General features: G+C 35.7%; 1 protein-coding gene across 4 annotated transcripts; it reads right to left on the bottom strand.

The window, feature by feature from the left end:
• Positions 1-4151: 4151 nt before the first annotated feature.
• On the bottom strand, positions 4152-18204 carry LOC113732521 (actin-related protein 2). Of its 4 annotated transcripts, none has more exons than XM_072080520.1 (15): positions 18052-18204; positions 17761-17782; positions 17333-17467; positions 16896-16967; positions 16727-16805; positions 16495-16544; positions 15706-15809; positions 15535-15603; positions 15389-15452; positions 15024-15092; positions 8773-8856; positions 8610-8668; positions 7577-7643; positions 5690-5773; positions 4152-4508 (listed from the first exon to the last, which is right to left on the bottom strand). In XM_072080520.1, the coding sequence occupies exons 1-15, from the start codon at positions 18060-18062 to the stop codon at positions 4428-4430; spliced, it is 1050 nt and encodes a 349-aa protein (XP_071936621.1). In that variant the 5' UTR covers positions 18063-18204; the 3' UTR covers positions 4152-4427. The 4 variants fall into 4 exon arrangements, 3 of the variants coding, with proteins under 3 accessions (XP_071936621.1, XP_027114147.1, XP_071936620.1); XM_027258346.2 differs by having other exon boundaries at positions 17672-17782; positions 18052-18202; XR_011840799.1 differs by lacking the exon at positions 7577-7643 and having other exon boundaries at positions 17672-17782.
• Between the last annotated feature and the right edge of the window lie 4839 nt (positions 18205-23043).

Here is a 23043-nt window from a genome sequence, read left to right as displayed (position 1 = left end):
TCGGACGCACATCGATCGGGTCGGACGTCCTAAAAATTCCACAAAGTGTTGATGACTCTCTGCCAAGACTCTGTCGGACGCTCGTAAGGAAGCATCGGACGTCCTGAAGGATCGGACGCATGCTTCGGACGCACATCAATCTCATCGGACGTCCTAAAAATTCCACGAAGATTTGATAACTCTCTGGACGACGTTCGGACACAGAAACTCGGACGATAAAATCCCATCGGACGTCCGAACAACAACTTGACTGGTTTTCAGACAATGGGATCGGACGATGACTAAGCCGTCAGACGTCCGACAGCTCCAACGGCTAGCTGACTCTTCAACTGCCTTCTATCCGTTGGAAGTATTAATGAAGCCCATTTTTTGTTCCCTTTAAATACAAACGACTCTGAATCAGATGGGATTTTTTACACACTTTGTTTACAAGATCTCAAGAGATATTTTAGCTAGAAAATAGTCTCCAAAGTTAGATTTGTTCTCCAAGTGGTGTGAATTCCTTGTGAGCATTTCTCTTGTGGTTGAAAGTTTCATTAGTGTAGCTTTGTTGAGGGTTATCTGAGTGATTGTAAAACTTCTTAGCTTGACTAACTGTGGCTTAGGGCAAGGAGGAAGTGCTCCCTCCATTGTACATCTAGTTGATCATCTTTCATCAAAGAGAAGTTGCTCAACCTAGTGATTGGTCTTTAAGTTTGAGGAAAGCTTGGTAGACAATCGGTTTGATATTCTATCTTATTCTTTTTTGTTTAATAAAATTCTCATTGCTTATCTATACTTGTTTTTCGAATCAATATTGCTCTCTTCTTCTAATCTATTTGATTGATCATTACTAGAAAAGAAGGTAAATTTTTATTAAGCAAAAATTGCATAAATTTGATTAAGATTTTAATCAACCTAATTCACCCCCCTCTTAGGTTGTCTTTGGGCCTTACAATATATTTATTTGATTTCATCATGTGAATTTGTTCAATATTTGTGACTTTTTCTCTTTTAGTAATAATTCATTTATTGAGTTGTATAATAAGGCCATCTAATTAATGGGTCTTAATTCCAATTCTATAGTCATGCTAACGAATTGCAATTTAAATTTGAAATTTCTACTCGTCATCTTTAAGACCAACAATTGAATTACTTACCTTGTGATTGTTTTAAAATTTGAAAGTGCCAATTACTTATTTCTTTTTGTCATACTTTTTCTTTGATTATTTTGTATCTAAATTTAATTCGATATAAACACTCGACAATGTCCAAATTATTTGATTTCATCTAAATAGATTAATTATAGTTGTACACATGCTATTTGTATTGTTCAAGTGAAATTAAATAAATACATATATGGATTATAAAAAAACTATTCATATATATAATCAATGAGGGATGAAAAAATTTATTTTGTGAAATGTGAGGGACGAAAAAAATTAGTTTTGTGAAATATGTGGGATTATGGATCGAATTGTGTAAAATTAATTTGACAATTTTACTCTTAAAAAATGATCACGTGCAAGGCACATGATGGATTCCGGCTAAAAACTAGTAAAAAATCTAGATAGGGACCAAATTTGACAAATATGAATTTGTAAGGGACGTAAAATTATACTTTTAAAAGTAATGGACGAAACAACTTATTTTATAAAATGTGAGGAACGTTTTGAATGATTTTCCCTTATTGATAATATAAAGGGCAAAAAAACTCCAATGGTTCTCAAACTTTTCATTCGATACACTTTTAGTCCTTCAATTAATTAGTATGGACATTTAGTCCTCCAACTAATTAATATGTACACTTTTAACTCTTTCATCCAATTCTGATGTTAAAGTGGATGGGAAACACATCAATGTCTTATTCACGGGGTAAATTAAAGGAATAATTTAATCAGTTCAACACATGAACAAAAAAAACCTAAAAATATTCAATTAAACATCAATTAAAAAATGTGATACTGTACTTACTTAGTAGTAATAGAAGTACCGGTACTACAACTAGTGATTGAGAGAAAAAGGAGAGATGAGAAAGAATGGGACAGCCATGGGGGGTGTGGGAGTTGGTAATGGGTTAGAGATAGAGACAGAGGGTGGAAACGAAAATCTAGGTGCAGTTGATGTTGATGAAGAGGGTGAGTGGTGGTGGCGGTGGCGGCGGTGGTATTGTTGGCAACATTGGTGATGGAGGATGCACAGAATGATAATGTAACAGTAGCAAGGAAGAGGGTCTTGATGTTTGTATTATTTTTGTTTGTTCATCGCTCATTTTGAACTCTTAAGATGGTAGACTTGATCATTTGACCTCTTAATATATAGCTGTTTTCTAAAAAGTAAAAAAGAAGAGGGATGGGTAGTCTAGCTACTGCAGAGACATTCTATCTCATTAGTTCACATATGAATTTTGTATGTCTATCCCGGCTTGCATTAAGAAACAGTACATCATGAAGTTTAATATGTTTGGAGGAGTTCCACTTTCTCCTAGTTAATCTGGTTAATGAATCTCTGAAAGAAATGCAAGTTGATGATGTATCTGAGAGCATCAAGCAACGTGCTTTGGTAGCAGTAGCTCAATCCAATGGAGACATTAAATTTTTTAGTTGAAACACACAATTAGGGCGATTTTTCTGACAAAAACAGTGGGGAAAAGTTTAGCTCTGTGAAAATTGGGGAGAAGGCCAGTATAGTAGTTTTCCGTTACATATCCTGTTTCACCATTTGGCGACCTTTTATTTTCAAATCTTAGAGGAAGCAATTTCTAGAGATAGTCAATGACCTGCTGGATCAAGACGAAATGAAAGAAGTCCTATGGCGCGTCCATTTTCAAGAACTTACACGACATCTGAGGCACAAGGAACTTACACAACGTCTTAAGGCATAAGGTTGAGAACTTTTCCTTTGCAAGTAGATCAACTCATTAAATTACTCAATAGGTTCTTGGGTACCACCATCATCAATCTGCGTAAATCTCCTCCTCCTCCGCCTCCATCTCCCACTCCAATCATTGAATAGTAGCAGCTCTTCTTCTGCGATTCAGATTCAACCGCCATCCAACACCACCATGAAGACATCATCAACAATTGATTGCGAATCCAAAAATTACTCAATAGATTCAGCTCATTAAATTACTGAATAGCTTCTTGGGTACCACTATCATCAATCTGTGTAAAATCTCCTTCTTCTCCACCTTCATGTTCCCCTTCAATCTTCGTTCTAATCATTATTTTCTTTGTTCTAATCGTTAAGATTTTTTTCCCCCAATGCCCAACTATTAGGATTTTGTTGGTCCCTGCCCCGTGCTGATAAAATTACCACCTTAATTTTTCCCCATGGGTAATACATGATGTGTTTTTTGTCTACTTTAACGGTAGAATGAAAGGGTTAAAAGTATACATATGAAATAAAAAAGTTTGACGACCATCCGCATTTTTTGCCCTAACATAAATAAGTTCTGTTGATGAAAGTACCAAATAAAGTGTATCAATAATATAAGAGAGAGTGAAGATGATATTTATTTAGCCATTCCATAAACGTTGTCGCCCTTGTCAATTTTTAGGCAACTGGACTTATCTTGGGATTGCTAATTTCTAATTCATGTTATCTAGTTAGCTTTTTAAACATCTAGTCGAATGATACTACAAAACATGATGTTTTTTTTTTTTTGTCAACCCAGGAGTGTCCGAATCAATCCTTACGAGGCCCAACTAATCCCCTGCGGCCCGGGAGAGAAGGCCCCACTCCACATCGAGCACATTAGCAGCGGGACTCGAACTCTAGACAAGTCAGAAAGGTCCCCATACCCTAAGGAAGGGGAGCGGACCGCTCGAGCTATCCTGTGGGGACAGAAGACCGGCCACGTAAAGTGGCAAGTTTGTGGGAGCATTACCAAAGAAAGTGATGACCACTGGACCAAATGGCCTACAATAGGCATTTTATGATGAACGAAGTAAAATTTTCAGGGAATTTGAAGAATAGATCAAAATAAAGCTCCCGCAACAGTGACATCATTAATGATACACTGATAAAACTTTTTAAATACTTGAATGGTAGACTTTGAAAACAGACTGTCTTCTTGAGATATCTTTTTCCTAAGAAAGAAATCTGGGTATGATTGTTGAAATTTTAGTTTATCAGAATCATCTACGTCCGATTAAAAACCGGGTCACGAATGAAGGAAAGGATCTTACAATAATTACAAAGCAACAACTAAAGATTCTTCACAAAACTTACACTACACATCTATAAGCGTAGGAACTATGTAGTACAGGCAACAAATTCAATGTTAGTACAAGACCACTGTTTTGTAGGTAAGCCAAGTAATGAAGTCCTTAAGGAAACAAAAATGAAGCTCTTCTGCGCCACCCAAGTGATACATCCACCCCTTTCAATTCCAACTGCAACCCTGTTCCAGATCTTCTGCCTTTTACAACTTCTGCCAAATGAACTCATGCCTGGCCACACTTGCTTAAACACGCAACTCCCTCTTCTAAATAATCTTGCCTGCTAATCCAAAACTCAGGTGCATCCTACAGGAAAGCCAAACAACTTGTCTAAAATTCTCTACATGTCTTCAAGCAATATTATGAAATCTATTGTGCGTTACCATAAATCCAATAATTTTTACATGATTCTCAGTCTCATTAGCAGGGATTAAAAATTTTTTGATCCAGAGAGGACTGACGAGGTTCAATACTCATTTAATATCATATAGGAATAATCCAATAATATTCAGGAGATGCCAGAGATGAGATGCTTTCGCACTGCTGAGTCGGGAGAGATGCTTTCCAAAATGCATCTTTCCTGGCCTCCCACTTTCTTGGTTGAGTCAGTCAGAAGGTTTTCCAAAGCTTACTTTGTGCCTCTCAAGTTTGCCATTTCGAATTCCCGTGTATTAGGGGGTTGATCGGAGGCTCTCCAAGGTAGTGCAGACAAATACATCCATTTCGTGCATACAATGAAGAATTGTGCATTTTAAATTATTTCTCCTAAATAATTTGATTTATAACTTAACAGTAACCAGAATTGTGAGTTACCACAGCTCAACATAGTAAACTCATGGAGATACCTTAGCTATTACATAAGTGGATGGATAGGTGATGTGGTAAACCAAAAAATGTAGATAATCTATTGCCTTTATTGTCACGTATAAGACATAACAATTGCTATTGCATTAAACACGTATAGGCATCCAGCAGCTTGAAAAGCTGCTCAGGAATATTCCCATTTTTAGCAAAGTCCTTTCATCTTCTGATAAATTATATGTAGAAATACAAGGAGACTATGACAAGACATGTAAGGATGAAAAGCCACCAACTAGCTACCTTAGGCACCTCAACTTGCTTAACATTATAGCTGGAGAAGACTTTTGCAAGTGCAGTTGTGAGTGCATAAGCGAGTGTGTGCGTGGGAGAGAGAGAGAGAGAGAGAGGAAAATCGAAGCATTCTCCATGTATTGGTAATAAATAGTATGCACAGAAACAAGAGAATAGACTATGACAGGACATGGAAGGATGGATGGTAGGGACGCAATTACAGAGTAAGCCACCAAATAGCCATGTCACGCAGCTCAAATTGCTTCGACACAGTAACAGAAGAAGACTTTTGTGAGCACATATATGTGTGCACTTGTGTGTCTCGTGTAGGTAGGTAGGTAGGCAGGTAGGTACAGAGAGAAAGAGAGAGGTGTTGACAAGGGGTTCAACTGTACCTTCATAATTCCTGCAAGAACTGCTCCTCCGAGGTATACCATATGCTTTCTTCGTGGTGGATCCTCTATTCGCAACCGCAGTTTCTACAGAGGGAAAATGATACAAAGTTTACAACACCATTGCTTAGAGGATACACATAATGTGGTACCAAAAGGTGATGCTCATTCCACGGCAGTCCATACGAGAACAATTAAACATGGTAAGAAAGCATATAAAGAGTGAGACGGTTCAAAAGACTGTAGGACGATCCATGATGCCGAGTCTTAGCGTGATCTTGTGCAAACAACATAGGATCAAAGGTCATAAAAGAAAACTGTTTGTAGTTTGACATGCCATTAAAAGAAGATTCTGACCATACGAATTAAGCTTGCATCCAAGAAGGTAAACATCTAGATGATGTATCATATTAAAAGGAAATACCAATACACCTATACAACTTGGACATAGTACAATATACCATCTAATTACAAGCCATGACTAATTAAAATCAGGTTGACATCTTATAGAATACACAAAAAACATATTAGAAGATTAGGTTGGTACTTTCACTTAAAATTTTGTCCCTCTGTGTGTGTGTGTTTGTGTGTCTGTGTGTGATTCTGTTCTAATTTCTCATTACCGGACCGTAATTCTTTAAGCCCTTACTGCAGCTGTCCTTAGTACAAGCTGAATGCTGTGGGGGATGGAGCGAAAGCTTCACTCCAATAAATCTCCCCATAATGTACAAACTCATAAAATTTATGTCATGAAAAGATACAACTCCAGCTGAACTCTAAAAACAACCTTAGGTAGATTCAACTCTAAGCTCAAACCCACATGGCCACATACAAACACAAACATCATAAAATATATAAAGGCAATCCAAAAGCAGCAACCAGGGCAGGAAGAGGAGAGGATGCATCTAGTAGACTTCTCTTCATCAGCCAAGGGCATTCTTTGCTGCAACTTAGCAACAAATATTTGCTTATTGTAAATATCAATGTCAAGCTAATGTACAACAAAGAAGTTGAAGGTTTGCAACTTTCTGTTAAATTACTAGATCTCTAATTTGTTTAGATTTACTTCAATGTGTAGGTATACAATGCCACCTGTCAGTTTGACAAAGGTATGCCTTTAATGCTCAAAACTATTTTTATGTCCCTAACCACCTTTGACTAATGGTCAAAGATAACTACAGCATGGAATGAACAAATTTTCTTTGTCAGAAATCATATAAGATCACCACAAATTTAGAGACAAACATCAGTTTACCCTTTAAAGTTCATCTTATGCACCTAATCCCTTGACCAGGAAGCAATTCCAAATCTTTGACAGGATAATATATTTATTTGTTATTGTGTATGCTTAAAAGTATTTCAATAGACCTTCATAACCTTTGTAAATAGCTAAAGGATAAAGTCCAAAATGACTACATACTTATAACAACTAACAACTAAATCCTAATAACTATGTCTGGACACTATTTAGTACTTGATCATGTTAATCCTCCCCTTTCCAGGATTTTCATTAATCAATCCCACATCCCTTTAAGCTCAACTTCTAACAAATTGCTAGATTCAACTATAGTGTGCATTGAGTGCAATAAAAATTGTATCAGCGGCTAAAGTTATTACTCCTCTGACTTGCAAAGGCTTAACATCAATTTCTTAAAGAGATTTTATCGTGCAAATATTTCAGCATTAACTCAGAGATCAATGGGGTAGCCTAAGACAATAACACCTGGGGGCGAAGCAAGATATGGATGTTATTAATCTGTTTCCCATTTGCAGTAGGTTAAAAAACTCAAATGTCTAGGCAAGATACCCTGTATTAGTTCCAGTACAACCCTACGCTACAAGTATTAAGCTTTACATAGAGATACCATATTAAAAGAGATGGTAGATTACCTTTAATCCATCTTTGTTTCCCTTCAGAACAACATCAAGATAGCGATCTAAAATTTCTTTCTCCAAGCTGACAAATAAAAAATGCACAGAAAAATTTATGAAAACAGTCGGTGATGTTAAAGGGAGATGTTCCAAAGCCTAACGTGTCCTTGTGAATCTGTAAGGAAGCTCCATCATGCATTTTCACAAAAATAAGCATGCCTTAACCAGATACATTTAACTATTCCGTGGAGCATTTGAAGGAATAATATTTTTGACAGAGATATCCCTTCACAATGATTGTTTCACACTAACATCTAGTGAGCAAGCAATGGCTAAAGGTTATGCCTTTCAAACATAAGAATAGGACACATACAAGCAATATGTCAAAGACAGCAACTGAAACAAAATCTATTCTTTCATCTGATCAACAATCAATGTGTATGAAAATCTTAGCACTAGTGTCAATACTGACAAGCTACACCAATATGTTAGATAGTAAATGTCAAGACTTATGCAATATGGTACCAACATTTGAGGCCACAGTTAATGGTTATAGATAAATTTTTCTTCTTCTCGAGATTAGAGCCCATTTTGAGCATCACAAGAGACCACTTGTGCATGCTAATGGCCCTTTTCTCTACATTATGCCAATTAAAACTCGAAACTAGCAAACTGAATATAGCTAACGAATTTCAAAGTTAACCAGGAGAGGAGTGGATACGAGAGACCATTTTAAAAAACAAAATTACCAGGAAAACAAACTATACTCGCTGATTCACGTAATTTAATAAAGAAATCTACATTTGCATTGTTCAAATCAAGGAAAAATTGCTTGCAAGAAACGAAGAGAAAAGGAGGACGAAAATTGTCTAGATAGTAAGAGAAAAATCTGCAATCAAGAAGCCATGCAAACAGTAAGTCATTGGTAACCCAAGAAGACAGAAATAATGCAAAACAGCAAGCTTAGTAGTAAACAATTACTTAAAAGTAATTCAAAAGATGTTCAAAGTCTATGGCTCAATTTAAGCAAAACAGAACCAGAAAATATTACCGACTCGGTAACCCAGGATACATTGTACTTCCTCCACTCAAAACAATATGCTGGTATAGCTGCAAACAGGAAAATCATGCATTTAGTATATCATAATAACTGACTTATGTCGTGTGCAAGCAATGATAAATTATCAGTTATGAGGTATTTATAATAATTATACCATCATGCGGTTGTCAATATCCATTTCCTGAATGCAGCGAAACACCATGTCAGCCATTCCATCACCTTCAACATCAATCAATTCCTGCAAATTCAAATTCAATATTAACTTCTTTTTTTGGGAAGTTGAGATCCATTTGCTTTAGAGATAGAATTCATCAAACAAAAAGTCTTGCACTTGCATCATGGTCAACCATAGATGCTTTGCATAAATTCCAATAACTAAACATATTAACTGCCTTAAATTACAATATGTAAAAGTGTTAAGAGACAAGGTCCATATTCAACATCAACAGTACAGGAATCACGAGAAGGAACCAGAATTTAGGCTGTTTTACCTATCACTATGGGGACACAATTGTCCTGTTTATTGGTGTAAATGACTTGAGCTGCACACAAGCAGCCAGCCAAAAGCTCGACTCGAACTTGGCAAATATCAAGCTTGAGTAGCTTAATAGTTTTGTCAAGTTGAGTTTGAGCGGTATTCCATTTGAAAGCTCATAGAGCCTTGCCAGTGATCATATAAGTATACTACTTTTATATACAAATGTACAAATGCTAAAGTATTTGTACACTTACGACAAAATTACACTTTGTACAACAATTATATTTGTCTAAATCGGGACATTTTAGTATATTTTATTACTCTGAAAACAATATTACCCTTACTTATTCCATGCCTTCCTTACTTTCTTGTTCTCTCTCCTGTTGTTCATTCTCATGTTGTCTCTCCTATTCCTCATATCTGTGTCCTCATCTGAAGAGGCGGCTATATTTGTGGCCAGATCCAAAGAGGAAGGTAAATTAAAGAGGCGGTGGTCATCCCTCTGTTTTCTTGTCAAGTCTTCCCACTTCCAAAACCCAAATGGACAGTTGAACTAAAAAGAGAAAATTTTTACTATAATATTGTGAATCCTTTTCGGCCCAATTGGTGGACTTTCAGGTAAAATCGCAGATAAGAAATGGTTCTAACAATAATTATTGAGGTCTTAGTGCACTATTGGCAATTATAGAGGTACACTCTGCTGATACCAATTATTGTTGCTCTTTTAGTTGTATTGAAAAAGTCTGAATGAGTCAAGCAACTTGCCTCAAGCTAGCACATGACTCGAGTTCAGGCTTGCTCAATATTTCAATAGTCAAGCAAGCTCGAATCGAGCTCGAACTTGAACTTCTATGTGATGATTCAAACTCAAGCTCCAATTAGAATACTTGATCAAGGCCAAACTTGTGGTAGAGCTCAAGTTTTTTCTGAATTTGATTCGGAGTATAGCACTATTTGAACATAAAGAGTGAAATTTCGCATTTGAACATATCAGTTACACCCTTAGTCCTGTTTTCATACTTCCAACCACACATTTGAACATAAGGAGTGAAAATTCGCAATGTTTTAGCACACAGTTACTGTCAAGGAAAAATAGGAACCTTTTACAATAAACTGTTAAAGAGCATAGGGTTCAAAATGACACAATAAAACCAGCTTCTGGTAATTTTTCATTTGTTTCTGTAAAGAGGTATCTTGGGAGGAAAACATCTAGTCACCGTATTATGAGTGACCAACTAATATTTATAGGAGTACAAACCTAACGGACTGTTTACAAGAATACCCTTACTAATATATTATCTACAAGAATACTAATATTCTCCTAACACTCCCCCTCAAGTTGGAGCATATATATCATAAGCACCCAACTTGTTACAAAGGTATTTCACCCTAGAGCCCCCTAAACTCTTGGTAAACAAATCAGCCAATTGATCTGCAGACGGTACATGAGATGTCTTGATGATTCCATCAAGTAATTTCTCTCGAATGAAATGACAATCAACTTCAATATGTTTTGTCCTTTCATGAAACACTGGATTAGACGCAATATGGACAGCCGCCTGATTATCACACACTAAATTCATAGGCTGTTTATACTCAAACCCAATTTCAACTAACATGCTTTTCAACCAAACCAACTCACACACAGTGTGAGCCATAGCACGGTATTCAGATTCTGCACTTGATCTGGAGACAACTGTTTGCTTCTTACTCTTCCACGACACTAAATTACCACCAACAAACACACAATATCCTGTGGTCGATCTTCGATCTGAGGCAGAACCGGCCCAATCTGCATCACTATATCCTTCAATATCAGTGTGTCCATGATTTTGATATAGCAACCCTTTTCCAGGAGCACCCTTAAGATACCTGAGAATTCGTATAACAGCATCCCAATGACTAGTACGAGGAGTATCAAGAAATTGACTCACAACACTCACTGCAAATGAAATGTCAGGTCTCGTTACAGTGAGATAATTTAACTTACCCACAAGTTTTCGATATTGCTTAGGATCATCAAGTAATGCTCCTTGATCTCTTGCTAATTTCACATTGGGATCCATAGGAGTATCCACAGGTCGGCAACCTAACATCCCAACTTCACTCAACATATCGAGTACATATTTCCTTTGACATAAATAAATCCCATATTTAGACCGAGCTACCTCAATACCCAGAAAATACTGTAAATGACCTAAATCCTTTGTCTGAAAGTTTGCCTGCAGATTGGATTTAAGTTTCTGGATCCCCACAACATCATCACCTGTAATCACAATATCATCCACATAAACAACTAATAAAATTTTACCAGCATTAGAATGCCCATAAAATACAGAGTGGTCTACTCCACATCTCGTCAGACCGAACTCCATGACCACACTACTAAACCGGCCAAACCAAGCCCTTGGAGACTGTTTCAATCCATATAAGGATTTTTTCAAACAACAAACCAACTGCGAATTCTCCCCCTGAACAACAAATCCAGGAGGTTGTTCCATATATACCTCTTCTTCCAAATCTCCATGCAGAAATGCATTTTTCACATCCAACTGATGCAATGGCCAATTGTAAGTTGCTGCCAAAGAGATAAGAAGGCGAACCGAGGTAATCTTTGCAACAGGAGAAAATGTTTCTAAGTAGTCTACTCCATACACCTGAGTAAATCCTCGAGCTACCAGACGAGCCTTCAATCTATCAATAGAACCATTAGGCTGCACCTTTATAGTGTACACCCATTTACAACCAACAACAGGCTTACCTGAAGGACGAGGGACAAGATCCCAAGTACCATTTTTCTCCAAAGCAAGCATCTCTTCCTGCATAGCTAACCTCCAACCAGGATCATTGAGAGCATGGGTAATAGACTTAGGAATGGATACCGAATCAAGAGATGCAACAAAAGAAGAATATGACAGAGAGAGACGAGAATAAGAGACAAAATTAGAAATAGGATGAGAAGTACAATGTCTCTTACCTTTACGTAAAGCAATAGGAAGATCTGACTCACAAGAGGGCGTCATACCTGGATCTGAAGATTGAGAGTTAATTGGTGAAGTGCGTAGCATATCAGGAGCTTTCTCAACCATGGAACGACGAGAATAAACTTGAAGATTAGGATGAGATAATCGAGTGGTGGAATCTGGTGAACCCGATAACTCAGGTAATAAAGATGAAGGGACTGGTAAAACAGGAGGAGAAAAAGAGGAACACTGGTCTAACTCACAAGACATACCTTGCTTCATAAAATAAGGAGTGGATTCAAAGAAAGTAACATCAGCACAAGTGAAAAAACGATTTAAAACTGGACTGTAACATCTATACCCCTTTTGCGCTCGTGCGTATCCTAAGAAAATACACTTAATGGCACGAGAATCTAATTTATCCACCCCGGGAGCAAGCTGATGAACAAAACACACACAACCAAAAATACGAGGAGGTAATTTAAATATAGGGTCCTGAGGAAAAAGAATGGAGTGAGGTAGTTGGCCTCCAAGAATATCGGATGGCATGCGATTAATTAAATAACATGCAGTTAAAACTGCATCACTCCAAAATTGTTTGGGTACATTCATGTGCAACAAAAGTGTCCGAGCAACTTCGATTAAATGTCCAATTTTTCTTTCAGCAACTCCATTCTGTTGTGGAGTGTGAGGACAAGAGGACTGATGAAGAATACCGGACTTAGTCATAAAGGTATCAAAAGGAGTGGAAAAATATTCTTTCGCATTATCACTGCGAAGTATACGTACAGGCACACCAAATTGAGTCTTTATTTCTGTAACAAATGCACAAAAAATGGAATATAATTCTGAACGATCTTTCATTAAATAAAGCCATGTAACTCTGGAAAAATCATCAACAAAGATTACAAAATATTTAAAACCTAACTTTGAAGTTACTCGACTAGGACCCCAAACATCAGAATGAACTAACAAAAAGGGTTCCGAAACCCGTTTATTGACCCTAGGGACAAAAGAAACACGATGATGCTTTCCTAATTGACAAGACTCACATTCTAATGAAGACAACTGACTCAAGGTAGGGACCAACTTCTTCAAATTTTGTAGAGACGGATGACCCAAACGACAGTGAATTTCAAGAGGAGAAACAGTAGCAGGGCACGCAATCGGACCATTAGAGTTGAGAAAGTAAAGACCATTATGCTCATGTCCTCCACCAATCGTCCTCTTTGTCTTCAAATCCTGAATGACAACAAAATCAGGAGAAAAAATAACTGAACACTGTAGAGATTTAGTAAGCTTACTAACGGACATTAGATTAAAAGGCAAACTGGGAACGTAAAGAACAGAAGGCAGCGGAAGAGATGAGTTAATTTCTACAGTGCCTAGTCCTTTAACTTTAGTTGTAGATCCATCAGCTAAAGTAACATGAGGGAAGGAAGTAGACTCTTGAAAATTAGAAAAATTTCTAGAGGTACCTGACATATGATCAGTAGCTCCGGAATCAATGATCCATGAGTCAAAATTAGATGATGTGGAGAGACAAGCCATAGCATTACCTTTTTGTGCTACAGAAGTAGAGGGAAGAGATGCGTGATTTGCAGTTTGGTACTGCAGAAATTTGATATAATCTTCCTCAGATATGGTAACAGTCTTCTGAGACCCTTGTGCTAAAGAACTTGATTCAGTTTGATCAGTGGTAACCGTATTAACAAACCGAGGTGGTTTTCCATTTAAATCCCAACAAGTATCACGAGTGTGATTCTTTAAACCACAATGATTGCACTCACGGGTGCCTCGACCTCCACGACCCCCACGACCTCCTCTACTTCTTCCTCCACGAGAGCCACGTCCAAAATTAAGTTGCTCTGTCCGATTATTGTTAGCAATTAAAGCAGATTTGTCATTAATTAAAGCACCATCACCCTGTGCATTGTCCTTAGATGCAGAACGTAAGACCCGAGCATACGCCTCTGCAAAGGATGGTAATTGTTCACCTGCTAAAATTTGAGATTTGATTGGTTCAAATTCCGGCTTGAGACCAGCCAGGAATTTGAGCACAAGCATTTGTTCTCTTTGCCTCTGCATAACCTTGATATCACTTGAGAGAGGCATTACAGCATTTAATTCCTCTGAGACTCGCTTAAGATCAGCAAAGTATTCAGTTACTGTCTTGTTATCTTGTTGCAACTGAAAATACTCCAAAGAAATATCAAACATCCGTGAGAGATTACTGCAATATAATAACCGGACATAATCCCAAACTTCTTTTGTTGTCTCACAATGAGAACACATGTAAGCAATTCGTGGCTCCATAGAATTCCATATTGCTCCAAGAATTTGGGCATCCTCTTGAATCCACATTAGTTTCTTGCTATCCTCCGTAGGAGAGTCATCTGTGAGATAACGTTGCTTTCCTAAGCCTGTCAGATAAATCTTAACAGCTTTTGACCACTGTTGATAATTGGTATCATTCAACTTCCAATTTGTGATTTGAGGCATCACCATTGGCATAATATTAGTGGACGTCACAATACTTTTTGATAAACTTTCAGCCATAGCGAATAGCACTTCAAACCCAAGAAAGGGTCAAAACTCGAGACGCGTGAACAGTACGCGTGAACAGTGCCGGCGTGAACAGTGCGCCGTGAACAGTGCCGCGATGAACAGTGCGGCGTGAACAGTACTTTGCTAGATGTTTAACCTAAACCCTAGGACTCTTGCTCTGATACCATGTAAAGAGGTATCTTGGGAGGAAAACATCTAGTCACCGTATTATGAGTGACCAACTAATATTTATAGGAGTACAAACCTAACGGACTGTTTACAAGAATACCCTTACTAATATATTATCTACAAGAATACTAATATTCTCCTAACAGTTTCATGTCTGGGGGACAGCATATAATGGAATTGGAAGATCGGGTAAAAAAGTTCGAAGCAACAAACAGTAGACATGTTTACCGGAGTGAAAAGAGCCTCAGATGCCTGGAATCTCTCAGTCCCAACTTTAATCACCCTTCCATCAGGTAACTGTTAGATAAACCCCTAATTTTATTAGCAGAACAAGAAAAGTAAATACTATTCAGGACAAGAAAACAGGAAAAACATATTCTGGAGCAGAAAATTTCTTTTTAGAAACAATAAATTTAGAAATCAAAGTACTAATTTCAGAAAATTGCGATGCAAATTATAGATCTCAACATAAGAAGACATTGTCCTTTGCACCCTGGTCATGATGCAACAAAGATTAGACATGTTTGGATTTGGTATCTCTTGATTAGAAAAGACATTAGTAAAAAGATACTGTTTAAAAGAAATTAACTCACTGTATAATTCTTAACAAGGATGGTTGTCTCAAGTCCCAATTGATATTCCCTTTTATAATCATAACTGCACCCAATTGCACCTCAAGTTAAAAATTCAAAACATAAAAACATAAGTTTGAAAGCCACAGTTTGATGCGACTCTTCACCTTATGTAGCATAATTTCTCTTTAATATCCCTAACTGTCTCAAAGTCAGCACTTCTATTCATTGCATACCTTCAAACCAGAAGCATTATTTGCAAATTAGAAGGGCAAATGGGAAAACAGTTATGAGAACACAAGACGTTATGATCATTTCAGCCACATGATTGCACTCACCCTCTCCGTTGGAGCAAATCTACGAGATATGATGTAATATGGCGTCCAGCCACATTCATTCTTTTTGTGAGATGAGGGAATGAGTATCCATCCACAACCGGAACCTGTAAAACCTTAGCTGTCAAGTAACCAAGTAGCATTTATGAACAAGTAGCATATTCTTTCTGGATCAGATAGAAAAATTATTTCACATCTTCAATCAAGAAACAATAGCTTCTAGATCACCTGATAATCAGTTAAATATCCACAGATTTATATACCTACTGAAGAATATAATTTGCAACAGATTTACATATCCACAACAGACTTCTATTATTTGCAAGTCATGACAAAAGAGTCAGAAATTAAATATATATATCTGAAAAAAATGGTAAGAGTAGTTCATCAATAAGAAAAGACTACCAATCCTCATGTTTTGATATGTTTGCTACATTTTTCCATTTAAACTGTCAACACTTGTAAGATTAAAACAAAGGATTGCATTCTCTTACATAGATTAGTTACAGTAAATTCGTTTTGAATCCTGTGTACAAAGTCAAATAAAACCGCAACCAAAACAAAATTCCTGAAGTGCCTTCATTAAACTTCAGAGTAGAAAGCAACTATACTAGAGGAACAAACTTGCTTTTAGCTACTTTGCATGTTGATCACTATGTTAAGCACACCAAACTAGTTCATAAGACATCTAAAGAATAAGCTGTTCATCTTTATCCAAGGAGCAGAGGAAGATAATCCTGAAAATCATCATAATATTGATAAACCAAGCAAAGGTGAAGATCAGCAGTTTACCACATGCGTAACACCGTCACCAGAGTCAATAACTAATCCTGTAAGCAAACCTGTGGATTCAAAAGAAGATTGGACAACGAATCAATCACATTTGATAAATTTCCATTCAAGGATTTCATTGTAGAAATGTTCATCACAAGCATGTCTTGAGATAAACCAAGCAATGACAAAGCATGCTTCCCCTCTAAAACTAACATTTGAAGATTCAACTTTATCCAGTCTCTATAAGCACCTTGAGCATACAATGTTAAAACAGCTTGAACTTGTATGAAGACACCAGCGAAGTTATACTTCTCAAACATGGTCTCAACCTGAAATTTAAACAAGACTCACAAATAATACCAAGAGGTTAAAATGTTTGCAGTATCAAACATATAGTTATGAAGAAGATAGATACAAACCATCTTTTCACGATTCTTGGATGGGTTCAAAGGGGGATCAGTGAGCAAGATCTTACACTCTGTTGGGTCTACCTTCAAGTAAAGAAATGACAAATTTTCAGTAAAACTTGAAAACTGATCAATACATAAAAAGGAAAAATTAGTGGAAAGGGCTCACTAAAATGATCGATTGATAAAGAGGGATCATGTTGCGCTATTTATTATTATAAACAGCACTTGCTTTGATTTTTGTCCAAAATTTACTACTCAATGTGTATAAAAAATATTAAAAAGGCATACAATTTGTACACTGGTCAGTCAAAATGCCTTGTTGTAACAAATATTTCAAAACCACATCCTCACCAATTAACCATCTTAGTGCACCCTTTTTATAAAATTGAAATTAATTGCCTGAATTAGTTTCATAAATTAATTACAACAAGCACCAAATTTTTTACCTTCAGCTCATTAAAAAAGGCATGATCCCATACATGGCCCATATCATCCCAATTTTGCACTATCCCATTGTTGACAGGATAGGAAATATCCAGCTGATGCCTCAGTTTCAAACAAGCATCTCCAACAACAATGTCCTATCAGGTTATTAAAAAAAAAAAAAAAAGAACAGAAAGGAAAATGAACATATTAAAGCTCTTCCAAAGGCTATGTTTAGTCCTCTATCGAAGTTGGAATGCAAATTGTATATTATTTAAATTAACCTATCCTCACACTGGAATTGATCCCAACTCTAAAGAGAGAAAACAATATTTGGCTTAATTCTAACTTCAAAAAAAAACCTTGACTTCTTGTTCCATGAGGGATTCCTCATATCTTAGCATTGGCCTTCCAAGAACGCAAGGGAATACTGATGTGGGAAAATTCTCACCTGCAAAGCCACACTTGACATACTGCAAAAATACCCATGGAATCAAAATCTGATTTTTTTTTTCTTTCAATAAAAACACACGCGCACACACATCCCACACACAGAAGCTTCACCTATCTATTCTTAAAATTGTTAAAAAAAAAAAAAGAAAACTTTTAGCTAGAGGAGATTAGGGGACGCAAAGGGCCGATCCCAGATAAATTTGAGGAACCAAATAAATTGCTTAATAGGATTTAAAATCAAAGGCTGGATAGCAGTTATTTGAAGAAATGCGGAAAAAATGAGACATACCCCAGTGCCATTGTCGCAAACGATGACGTTGCGGCTGTCCATTTCTCCGTGATGACTCTCAAGTCCAAGGGGTGAAGAAGCTGAAGTGTGATCCAGACGCTAGATTTCTTTCATCGGAATGAGCCCCTCTATTCTTGGATTAAGTACTGCTGTACTGATGCAAATCGACTTTTGCTTGTAAAAAGGGATAATTTCAGATACCTCCCCTGAGGTTTCTGACAGTCTCACTCACCTCCCCTGATCTTTGTAAAATATCAGATACCCCCCCTGAACTTATAGTTGGAGTAACAAGATCAGCCCATGTCAGAAAAATGAGCATTAAAAAAATATTTTGAGGAGTGAGATGATATTTGTGTTCCACATATGCCCTTTTTGCTTATCCACAACTTGAGCTAAAGCAAAAGCAAAAAAAAGAAGTAATAAGTTGAACCAGATAGAGACAAATGCAGATGACTTCTTCAAGCAATTTATAGTTTTTTGTTTTAGCTATTAGACATTTATTTAGCTAATATGATCATTCAATTAATTGAAACATACTTCTGGTGATATTAAAAAAATGTATAGTTTTATAATTTGAGTGATTAAAAGTATAAATTTTTATTAGTTAAGTCATAAAAAATATTATTTGAGTGATTAAAAGTATAAATTTTTACTAGTTATGTCACAAAAAAATTTTCACTATTTGGTTAATTGAGTGAATGGCAATTGCAGTTAAATAAATAATGTAACGATCAAATAACCAAATTCTCAATAGTTTAATAACTCTTTTTGCGATTTTCTCTGTGAAAAATGAAATGAAGTAGCAAGATACTTCATTTCATTTATTGCTAGATACTTTAGTTGAGATTTTTTTTTAAAAAAAAAATTAATTCACACTGTAGTTAGTCGAATTTATTCAACAAGCTTCGTTTGAATACCAGAACTTAGGTAGATCCGATTTTCAAAAAATTCAATAACCCAAATTGTGTCGCATCACTTTATGAGATAATGTAATATACAATTTACGTCATTGAATTTTTGAAAACCAAATTTACCCAAATATAAGTAATGAGTTACACTAGATAATTGTCTTACAAAAAAAAAATGAAATACATGACTTTAGAGAAAGGTAACACTAATGCTAAACTCTTCATTGGTGATTGTACTACGAATAAAAAGTGTAAAGTAGAATAGAAGATATATCATAAGTTATATCAAAAGTTATATCTCTATTACTCATTTAACTAATTCTGTCAAAATAGTTTCAAAATATATCATAAGTTATGAGGCTATATCTGTCAATTCATCATCAATGATATCACAAATAGGGTCCAATAATCTGACAAGGGAGGTATCTGATATTTTGCAAAGTTCAGGGGAGGTGAGTGAGACCGTCAGAAACCTCAGGGGAGGTTTTTGAAATTATCCCTTGTAAAAATGGCCAAGTCCGAACTCCCATTCAAAAGCCAAAAGCAAAGGAGGAACTCGAAATAGTTTACTAACAGTTTTGGGCGTGCATTTTTTAGTAGAAAGGCACATTGAGATGCGTGTGTAATAATAAATAAATATTTAAAAATTTATTAAAGATATCTGTTGAAATTATTTTTTATGAGATTTGGTTTTATATTTTTATAATACATACGGAAAATTGACATTTACATAAATAAAATATACAAATAGACTATTATTTGTTAGTGGGTAGTTAGGCATGTCAATGGGTTGGGTCTTATCCAGATCTAACACAGACCCAATATATTTGGATAGGATTTAGATTTAATTTCTCAAATCTAGATCCTACCCAAACCCAGACCTTATGAGAGAGTTGTGGGGTCTGGATAGGGATCTGATTTTCTAGAATCCATATCCAAATCCAAATCCACACCAGACGTTACCCAGACCGATATTTATTTAATTAAATAATATATATTAGTAAATTTATAAAATAATATAATATTTTATGGCTATTGGATCGAATACAGTAAGATTTTATGGCATTAAAATCTACATTTAGTATTGGTGGTTGGGTGATTGATAAGACTCATGCCAAATTGCTTTTAGATATGGTTGAAACATTAGTGATTACTGATGATTGGATTGAATCAAAAAAAATGAGTAAGTATTATAAATTTTTTTATTCTATTATTTATTTGTCATTAGTCCTTAGTCAAATGACTTTTATCGCATTCATTATTTTAGTGCTGGATTGCGATACATCTACCAACATTGAAATTTAAATAAGAAAAAGAGGTACAAAATTACATTTTTTAATAAGACTAAATATTTATATATATGTTATGGTTGCTTTCTTTTTGTAAAAACTAGTCCTAGTTGTCATTATAATTAATACAAACTTTTTCAAGAAAAGGAGAAAAGGTAAAGGCAAACAAATGAAATATTGGATGTGGATGCAGTTGAATCTTTGAAAATATATAGAAGTAGTCAATAATAATTCTTTCTTTGAAATCACAATATTGCATTCAACATGTTGAATGTTAATTTTATTATTTGAAAACAAAAATTGGATGGTATTTATATTATTTATGAACTCTATATATTTTAAATATATTTTTACTTTAGTATGTTTAGAAAATACCCATGGATGCCCATTGGACACCCAAATCCATAAGGGTTTGGGTATGGACTTATTTTTTCAAACCCAAAAGAGTCTGGATCTAGGTTTGGGTTTAACTAAATTAAATGGGTCTGGATTTGGATTAAAGAGATCCAACCCAGACCCTACCCACTGACATGCCTATGGTAGTTATAAAATGAAAAACATGAGTAGATATAATAGTGAGCAGAAGAGACAGAAGTAAATATGATAGTGGATAGGAGAGATAAAAGTAGATATGGTAAGTGGATAGTCATACTTAATGGGTAATTTCGGAAGATCATAAGATAACAATTTTTTATTTACACCAAAAGGCCCTTACCCCTTTATATATGATACAAATAGAGATAAGAATAAATTTGAAATCACATAATGTTAATATCAAGTTAGTGTTAACTACCTACATAGGTTTTATTATTGTAAAGATATCAAGTTAATCCTCATAAATTCTGGGTATATCCAATAATCATGTCTTACAACGTCATCAAAATTCCAATTAATTTTGGAAGTGTTTTTATGAGTGCTTTATAAAATTTTAATATAGTAAAAAAAACTTTTAAACTTTTTTATTGTAGATGGTTAGGTATTCTTGGGTGTTTTTAATAGTGTTTTTGAAAATATATTTTTGAGAATTTTTAGAATTTAAAATTAAAAAAAAAAATCACCTCCCACCACCACACCCCTCGTCCCTCCTTCACCGCCTTTCCTACTCCCCCTCTCATTTCTCTTCCCTCTTCCTCCCCTCATTCCTCATCCCTCTTCCTTTTTTCTCCCTTCCCCTTCTTTCTTATCCTCCTCCCTTCTCAGTCATGACCAAAAAGAGGCAGGGACAGAAGCTCCCCCTCCTCTCCTTTCTCCTCATTTTCCTCCCTCCATGGTCGTGACTAGAAAGGGGAAAGGAGAGGGCTGTAGGAAAAGGGAAGGAGAAAGAGAAGGAAGAGAAGAAAGAAGAAGAGGAAGGAAGTAGAAAGAGGAGAAAAGAGGAAGAGGGAGGAGAGTGGGAGTTGCAGTGTAAGAGGGGAGGGACATTGGTGGGTGGAAGGAGATAGAAGTGGTAAGTTTTTTGTATGAATAAATCTTATATGCATTGACAGTGTATACACTATTACGGTTGGATGCATGATATATATACAAAATTTAGATTTCAAATTCAAATTCGTATTATGTGTCATGCATCCAATGGTGAAAGTATATCACTATCAGTATATAGAAGATTAATTCTTTTTTTCATTTTATTTATTTATATTAATTTTATTTAAATTTTGTATATGGATTAAGTATTTTTTGTAGTGTTTTTGGAAGCATGGTATAATAAGACTATACAATCAAATTGAAAAACTCGAATCAATCAATTGAGAAAAACATTCTGTAAAGATTTTGTTTGTATCAATTAGGATATTGTATCAATTAGTATTATTAGTATCAATTAGAATCTTACCATATATTCTAGATGTCTTCATTATATAATGCCTCTAAATATAGGCATTATATTGTTGTATCATTTACCCAATTCAATAAATATTTTTTTCTCTATCATGGTATCAAAGGAAAGGCTTGCTCTTTGCTCTTGTTCTTTTCTTTTCAGCCTCGTTTTTCAATTTTTAATAAAAACTTCCCATTCTGTTAATGGTTAACGAGAATACTCAAGTCACCATTTCCAATGTTCAAGAACCCTCAAATCCATTAACCAAGATTACTATTCAAAACTCCATTAAACTCACATCCACCAACTATCTTTCTTGAAAAACCCAAGTGGAAGCCATTCTTATCAGCTATGATTTACAAAAATTTATTGGTGGATCTCACCCTACTCCTCCACGCACCATCACCGTCAATATCATTAATTTCATCAACCCTACACGCCAAACATGATTACGTTAACGTAAACTATTATTTGAAGGACCTGTTGGTGCTCTCTCTCCTTTTGTAGTTCTTCTCATCTTCTAATATAAAACCTCTTATGATGCCTGGCAAATATTTGGCAACACCTATGCTCGGACCATCTCGTGGTCATATCAAGCAACTCAAAAAGCAACTTAAAAACATCATCCAAGCCTCTCAATCCATTACAAACTACATGCAGTCTATTAAAACCAAAGCCGATGAACTTGCTACTCTTGGTAAATCTTCTAACCATGAAGATTTGATGGAAAAAGTACTTAAAGGCCTTGATGAAAATTATCAGTCCATTATTGATGCTATCAATGGTTGTGATTCTACCATCTCTTTTGATGAACTCATCAACAAAGAACTATCTTTCTGCAATAAAATAAAGTCTTCCATCTCTATTGGCATCTGCTCATCCCACCAATGTTTGCTTCGTTCTATGGTCAACTACCAATTGCACTTCTTAGCTTTCTAGGACCACACCAACATCCACTCAAGGTATCCCAAGAAATATT

The sequence above is a fragment of the Coffea arabica genome, chromosome 2e (assembly GCF_036785885.1).
Source record: "Coffea arabica cultivar ET-39 chromosome 2e, Coffea Arabica ET-39 HiFi, whole genome shotgun sequence".
Taxonomy (NCBI): domain Eukaryota; kingdom Viridiplantae; phylum Streptophyta; class Magnoliopsida; order Gentianales; family Rubiaceae; genus Coffea; species Coffea arabica.
The sequence above is the reverse complement of the archived record's forward strand: the minus strand, read 5'-3'. Positions and strand labels throughout refer to the sequence as shown.

Excerpts from the sequence above, each read along its gene's own strand:
- LOC113732521 (XM_027258346.2), bottom strand. The coding sequence starts at position 18,093 with ATGGACAGCCGCAACGTCATCGTTTGCGACAATGGCACTGGG. Across the intron at positions 16,806-16,895 it reads CCAAGAATCGTGAAAAGATG|GTTGAGACCATGTTTGAGAA; the intron begins GTTTGTATCTAT and ends TTTAAATTTCAG. Across the intron at positions 5,774-7,576 it reads GAAACAAAGATGGATTAAAG|AAACTGCGGTTGCGAATAGA; the intron begins GTAATCTACCAT and ends TTCCCTCTGTAG.